This window comes from Trachymyrmex septentrionalis, unplaced genomic scaffold (genome assembly GCF_001594115.1).
Source record: "Trachymyrmex septentrionalis isolate Tsep2-gDNA-1 unplaced genomic scaffold, Tsep1.0 scaffold253, whole genome shotgun sequence".
Taxonomy (NCBI): domain Eukaryota; kingdom Metazoa; phylum Arthropoda; class Insecta; order Hymenoptera; family Formicidae; genus Trachymyrmex; species Trachymyrmex septentrionalis.
In genome coordinates this window covers 12,959-20,852 of record NW_017305412.1, presented here as the reverse complement: position 1 = coordinate 20,852, position 7,894 = coordinate 12,959, and the positions used below count along the sequence as shown (strand labels likewise).

At 31.8% G+C, this 7,894-nt stretch overlaps 2 protein-coding genes and 1 long non-coding RNA gene across 3 annotated transcripts in view; 1 reads left to right on the top strand and 2 right to left on the bottom strand.

Moving 5' to 3' along the window:
- Positions 1 to 586: 586 nt before the first annotated feature.
- LOC108749038 lies at positions 587 to 3,656 on the top strand. The gene is made up of 3 exons (XR_001939336.1): positions 587 to 2,308; positions 3,433 to 3,530; positions 3,609 to 3,656. It is a non-coding gene; the product is annotated as an uncharacterized LOC108749038 (long non-coding RNA).
- On the bottom strand, positions 3,414 to 5,549 carry LOC108749037 (solute carrier family 35 member G1-like). Its single transcript, XM_018487527.1, has 3 exons — positions 5,037 to 5,549; positions 4,237 to 4,452; positions 3,414 to 3,908 (listed from the first exon to the last, which is right to left on the bottom strand). The coding sequence occupies exons 1-3, from the start codon at positions 5,421 to 5,423 to the stop codon at positions 3,414 to 3,416; spliced, it is 1,098 nt and encodes a 365-aa protein (XP_018343029.1). The 5' UTR covers positions 5,424 to 5,549.
- A 1,391-nt stretch (positions 5,550 to 6,940) lies between these two features.
- LOC108749034 (ester hydrolase C11orf54 homolog) overlaps positions 6,941 to 7,894 on the bottom strand; it is a 2,315-nt gene continuing 1,361 nt past the window's right edge. Inside the window, exon 4 of the mRNA XM_018487525.1 lies at positions 6,941 to 7,129. Within this exon, the coding sequence (XP_018343027.1) occupies positions 6,941 to 7,129 (189 nt within the window). The remainder of the gene's footprint in view (positions 7,130 to 7,894) is intronic.

The window sequence follows — 7,894 nt, the reverse complement described above, 5'->3', positions numbered from 1 at the left end:
ATATATATATATTACATTATATATTATATATAATATATGTACGCGTATATGCAATATATATACATATATATATATATATATATTCAAAATTGTAAAATATGGAAAAGTATAAAAATGCCACATTAATATGGCTGTTACATTCGACGTATAATAAATGACTATTGTTATTTCTATTATGTGGCTAAGAGTTATGAGTTTCATCTAATTCACATCTTTTTTTTCATATATATATAGCGATTATATAGCGCATAAGGAAGAGATCTCATTTAAGTTTCTATAAAATAGACACATTAAAAAGAAGTATGTATTGATATAATATTATGAGAGAGATTTATACATTTTGTGTTTCTTTTTTAAATTTTCTCGAAGACGTATATTTCTTCGTATACTTCTCACTGTATTGTATAAATATTCATTCATATTTTTCATGTATAAGTTACATAAATTAACATTATTGATTTCAATTGAAAACCTTCAGCGATTTATATATAAAAAAATTATACAATTCTAAAATTATATAATTCACGAATAATTGTGATGTATGAGATATTATTCTTCAAATTTATTTAAATCTTTTTTGCGAGATGAAGATTAGATTCAGACTTCTGTCGTTTTTCTAATTTTTCAAAAACCTATTTGGATAACATTATTCTGATAGTGATTTTTTTTGTATCGTGTGTATTTGAAGTATTAGTTATCGAAAACTGATCTCATTTTTATATCACACGATACAGGTATCTAGCGTTGATAGAATGATAGAGAGAAAAGGAGAGAGAAAATGGGACAGAAAAAGAGAGCAACCCACATTGTGTAATATGCTGTAGTAGAACAATTGTTGCCGAATGTTTAGGAAAAAGAAAGAACCACTTGAATGTATCCTCCTTAGCTTGACGTTGACACATGTATTTTAGACATCTGTATTTATATCTCCACGATGTTGATTAAGGCAATCAATCAAAAAAAAATTGAAAAAAGTAAAAAAGGTAAAATGACAAAAAAAAAAAAGAAACGATCGTGTGCCCTATTTTTGTAACCAAAACGTATTTTGAATACGATAAAAATTTTCACATTCTCGAAATGCGCGTTTTTTCGCAATAAGATGTACATTTTATTGTTTAATACTGTGATGTGACAAAATCGGCGGCGTGCAGTGCCTATCCAGAACTTCATTTCTATAAGGGGGAAGAAGGATGGAAAAAATAGTGAAAGAAAGGACATAGGATTTTGACGAGAACGAGACAGATTCTGTTGGTTAAGAAAATATTGGAAAGGAATCTTGAATATTGTGAGATTGGACGAGACCGCATCGGTAAAAGAAAGCTTCGCTGTAATGAAAAGAAGAAAAATGGATTTACAAAATCAATATACAGTTTTGCCACTTTATCATCTGCTAAGGACGTTTTCTTTTTCATTTTTCAATCTTACTTTTAATCGAATAAGTCTTAAAATCTGTGATGAGTGTTGAATAAAAAATTAAAGAAGTCGGTTGTAAAAAAGACTAATCTAATCGGCGCGATTTTATCCAATCTTTACGATCTCTTTCGAGAGGCGCTTATTTGTTCGTAGCATTTTCTATCACATGCATACACGCTGCACGACAAGGTTAACGCAACTTCCTTTTAGCAATATTATAGATTTATATATATGTGTACGATGCGAAACAGCCATTCTGTGCAAGGGAAAAAGGCGAGACAGTTATTGTAATAAGGGCGTTTTTTTGTTATCCAACCAGAAACTATCACAACTAAGGCTATCTTCGTCTTCAGGGAACAGGTTGCTTCTGATTGCATAACGAAAAAACGCCATAGCAGGAGGTGCCCTTCACTTGTACAGTTGCAAGAATTACATTTTAGGGACGAAAATCATATGACCAATGTAAAATAAAAAAAATATTGGAAAACTATATATGTAAATATATACATATATTTACACACATACACGTATACATAGGAAGCGTGTTAATGCGAGAATTGCACGAATAAATCGTACGATTTTCGCCCTTCTGTGAGAAAAAACTACCGTATGTGATTACATTCCTGTGTCACATCGCTACGGATGTACCCTCGGATGTTTATCCAAATAAATTGATCAGCATATGTATCGCAAGGCGATTAGGCGCAAATGCGATTACATCAAGAGACTAAGATGTGTATCGGCTGTAGGCGATGCAAGCGAAACGAAGAGAAAAATGTAGGTTGAAGCGAGAAAGGGCAGAGTAGAGCAAAGCGAAATGAAATAACGTTATATATGTGAAGTATATATGTACACACATACCTTTTTCAAGCTCGAGAAGCCACCCGTATATAATGTAAGTAATTTTGTGCAACTTCTCTTTAATTATAAGACAGAACGTAGAATAAGATTAGTCATAGGGTATAAAATATTGTATGATGAAGATTTCATATAGTTCGAAAGAGGGAAAAAGATGATAGGAGTAGCAAAATGTTTATGTACGAGAGAGGAAGAGAAAGTGTGTGCGTATATAAGAGAGAAAGATGTATGTCTTATGTTATATTTACCGTTCGAAAAGTGTAAACTAAATCCTGAAGTATATATATATATATATATATATATATATATATATATATATATATGTGTTATATATATTATATATAGATTTATAAGCACACTGTCAAAAGCAAAAAAAGGTAGATTCATTATCCAGCGTCATTAATAGGACTGGTGCGCAACCATGCGCTTTTGTCAGGGACTAGTAGATAAAAAAATATCCAATGTAAATAATTATATTACTTTCGATATACATATATATACATATACATATATATGTATATATATGAGATATAGCGATTTATTCTGTTAATGTAGTGTTGTGTACCTTTTTTTCCCATTGAATAAATCATCGATAGATATTATATATACATGTGTAAACGAGTTATACATGTGCATTTCTCTTGCTATCCAATTATCACCTATGTATATATTTGCACGCATAAATTCGTGAAATTGATTATATATCTTTATTATTATTATTGATATCATCGTTACTATTACTATGACACTTATGTATTTATTTTTATTATTATCGACTCAATCAATATTTTAGATAATCTAGATGATTGATGTTCATTATATGTCATTTTAAGGAATATTAAGAAGAGACACAAAGAGAAAAAAAAAAATCATTTATAATCGAACGCTGCTTATTAATCGGCACCTTTTCAATGTGTGATACCAGAAACTTGTTTTAATAAGAAATCGAAATTAGTTAAATGTTCATTGATCTTATTAATATTATTGTTGAAAATCTATTGATATTTAGCGTTTTGATATTTTTACTAGTTTTTGATTTTTTTTTAAGTACATTAAATTTTTTAAGTAAATTAAATTAGCTTTTAACAATTCTCGCTTGCGTCTATTGCGAAATGCAATCGCCCGAATGATTGTTTCATTGACTAAGGAATGAAATCGCAGACCGCGTAGATCTCCTTCTCGAAACCCATGCAGACAACAGAGGAGATGATGAGGATCGCACCGGTTAGACTGGTGGACGTGGGCTTCTCGCCGAACAGGTAAACCTGGATCAGATAGGCTAGGATGATATCCAGCGATCTGGTGACCGATACCTTACCCGCGCTCTCAATCTTAAGCGCCTTTGTGACCAACACCTGACCGGTAAGGCCAGTCAATGCCACCAGCAAGATCTGGCCCCAGGTGAACCAATCGTGTGGTAGTCGAAATTTGTGAAGCTCATGACCGATACCATGTCCGGACACCGTGAAGTAAAAGAACACGGCAGAGACGAATGACCAACACGATAGGTTTAACACCAGGATGGAGTAATGTATCTCCGAGCACTTTCTCATGACGACGATGTTGAGCGCTGTGAAGAGAGTGGCCAGGATGGCGCACAGATATCCCATAAGATTATAGCTCTCGGCACGATGCATCTGGAAGAGAAAAATTATTCTCGAGGGTTGCAGAACAAAGACTATGACGAGCGTTTTTTTCGAAATCATTACTTGAATTTAATTTCAATTTAATAATAAAAGAACATTTCTTTACTATAAAAAACGAAAAATTTGTATAATTTATTTGTATAATTTTGTTTGGCCCTTTGTACGAATTCTTTGTAATCTGAATGCCATTTCAGATTAGATATTAATAATTATCAATTATTAATATCGCTCTACACAGTGAATGAAATTTACTCAGTTTTGTCTGTTGAGCTCGTCCTCGTCAAATTAATTTTGTATTCAGTGATAAAAATTAAATTACCTGGAATAAAAAAGGTGGTCTGGCAACGAGGACAACGCCTGTTAGAAGCGTGCAGACTACCAGTATGCGCAGAACACCGCAGGGTTCTTTTAGAAAGAGGAAAGATAGCGCGATGACGATCACCGGTGAGCTGAATATGATCGTGGTAGCATCACCTAAAGGTAATTCTCGAAAACTATAATAAAGCAACGACAGGGTCATGCCGCCTACCAGGCCCTGGAAAAAAATGTAAATATAATATAACGGCTTAGCGATCGCATAAAAAACATTTATCGTTCTAAAAAATGCTTCTTTTTAAACCATTACAATGTATTGATGATAATAAGTTTATATGTTAAAGAATGTAAGCTTAGTTTTATGATCCCTCAATTTTTCTGAGGGGTTTAGCTTCGCTAATGCATGCGAACACAGATATTGCAAATGAATAATATTCAAATAAATAACAAAGGTATAAAGACTCTTCGTATATAAAATAAATCAAAACAAATGAAGGGCGAAGTAAGAGTGAATAATATTCGTCGCCGACTTTCCGGCTTAATGCAATTAATATGATACACGGTGTAGAAAAGCTGTGGACGCCTGCAGATAAGCTCATGATCATTTACATGCGTAATCAGATAAGAAGAGAGTGATTAGTTTTGTAATGACCAACATTTCTCTTATGAAAGTAGATAAGCGAGTAATACTAATGATGTTACAAAATTAAAAACTTTGGCAAATTCAGACATCTTAATAAATCCAGAGACTGTATTGTCTTCGCAGATGATCGGTACATCATGTTCAAAACGAGCAAACTTTACCTGAAAATGTATGAGTATTCTTTGGCCGGAAGGGCCGAAAAGATTGCTGGACGATCTGCAGGCCACGACAGCCATTGCTAGGATCTGCATCAGGGCGCGAATGACCAACAAAATCATGGGGTCTACGTTGCGAATCGCTTTGACTAAGGCGGAACTGATGGTGAAGAAAGTGCCTGATATAAACGCCAGGAACACCCCGTACCATTTGGTGCCGTCCCGATAGGTTTCGCCATTGTTGGCGAACTGCTCAGTGTAGTGATATGCTGGATGGATGCTGTTGTAGGAAGCTGTGGACTCTATGCTGAACTTCATCGCGATATGTATACTGAAACTACTGATGTGAGAATACACAAAGATGACTGGCACTAGTTCAAGCATTACTGTCATCGTTCATCCGTTGACACATCTGCGACTTTGTCTGTTTGCAATTAGCATAACTTAGACGACCAACGGATTATTGCGGATTAATGACGTTAGGAAGATTTGGATGAGTGGAGCGACGACCGTGAGGATGAGAGACTTGCCGATAAGAGTAATAAAGAATACACGCTGATAAAAGAATAAAGAACTTTTTGGGATACACAGAAGAGAGTTGCGAACGTGATCATCCAATTGAGAACGGGATATATAGGTATACATTTGATCGAAGTCATCTTTATTCGATTGCAATTTTCCAAAGTAATCAAATTAAACACAAATTTTTTAGATATGTTACTGATAAACGTGTTTTGTTGCCGATTTGATTGATATTTGTTTTATTTATGATTAAAATCAGTTTATTCCATAAATAACAATTAAACTTTTGTCTTTTATTACTGTAAAAATATAAATTAATCATGATAGAGATCCAAAAAATATTGAAGTTTTAAAGAGTTTTTCAAGATCTTCAAGGCTCTTCTAAAAGATATATATCCGAAAAATATCCAGAAAATGTTCAGAAATATTTTGTTATATATTATATCTTCAAAATAATTCTAAAAGATATTAATAACCATCATAAGGTACTTTTAAGATATTTTTAATAGACAGGTAGGGATATATAAATAATATCTTTTAAAGAATAATTAAATTTAAATATAAAAAATAAAACAAAAATTTTTTTTTAAATTGTGACGTTATAGAGCAATTTGGTAAACGAAAATATATTCATCACTGAAGAAACTATGGGAAACGATCCTTATTCTCATCTTCATTCTTATGCATTTTTTGTTGAATAATGTAATAGAGTGAAATGCTGGAGAGCCTATTAATGATTTTATAAAAAATGATTTAAAAAAAAAAACTTGCGAGCTTATAGAACATAAGTACGAGATCAATAGGTAGCTTAGATATACTTAGTATATATTTAATAGATGTTACAAATTCTTTACTTGTCTGTCCATATTTTTATTTTCAGATGAAAATAATATATTTCTTTATTAGAGAAATATAAGAAAATTCTAAATAAAAAATTAAAAAAGAATAGTTTATTTAAATAAATATCTTATATTTTTTTATTTATGTACAAATGTAGATTAATTATAATAAAAATGAAGCAATAAAAACAAAAATTGCTTATGCTTGAGAAAAAGACATGGAAAATGCGAGAAATATAATCCAAGATATAAAAAAAGAAAAATTTAAAAATGATAAAATTATAGCAAAAATGTCATAACTACGCAATGTCATATACAGGGCAATTGCTTCATTACATCCTAGAAAACTCATCATTAGAGCCGGGTAATCTGTCATACTGATTTGAATCTACCGTAGTGCGTTCCTCACGATTTTCTTCACTGCCACTCGCTCAAAGCCACGTCGGTGATTCTCAGAACTTTAATCCGGGCTCTACTCTCGTCATTGATATTAAAACTTTTTAAAATATGATAAAGTAAATCGTCTAACGTTAACTGTTAATGCTCTTGTTAATTTCTTAAACAAGTAAAATTTCTCATTTCATCAAATTCAGATACGGGATTAATACGATAAAGCTTCGTTGCTGGAGAAAAATATCCTAAATACTCCGTATTAGTATTGTTCGGTACAGTTTCATGATAATATCCGCCACTGTCGTTAGAATTAGCATGGACGTGCCATTGGTTAAGGTAAACATCCTGGAAAATATCGTATTATTACGAATAATTCACGACGTATATCCGTTTTGAAGCTTAGATTGATAGACATTAATATTATTTTTTTTAGTGACATTACTTTGTGCCTGTCTGAGCTAACAAACGTGGCAAATGCCACTATGGGCGAATTTTGAATTTTCAAATATTTAATGCAGTTATGAATATCTTTTTTCTTTCTTATCGGAACTTCCCAATAGTTTCGTATGATATGCTGTATCGTTTTCCCATTCTTTATTATAAATGTACCACCGAAACCTGTAAGACCAAAAATTCGTTTGTCTTTGATTTAACGACAAGCTTAATTAATATATCTCTGTGAATTTCTTCTGGTGAATGGAAAAGAATGGATAATTATATGTTCAAGATTCTCTTCGTTTTTTTTATAAACTTTAGATACAAAAACAAGAGATATATATAAAATAAATACAAGGGACATGATTTTATAAGCATTTTTTTAGCACAATTAGATATTGAAATAATCTCGCGTAGCTGATATCTTTTTACTTTCTTAGCGACTGCTATGTCAGAATTGTGAAGTACATGAATAAATTTAGACAGAGATGTCATAGCATTTAATGTATATACATTTAGATTTTTTAAAATTCATATTTGTCGAAGTAAAAAATTACATGCTTTTTAATTTCAGCTATCTAACAACATATATAGTTTCAAAGCTAATTAAATTTGGAGGAGCATAGTCTTACATAATATTTCTTTATATATGTATATATATATATATGTGTGTGT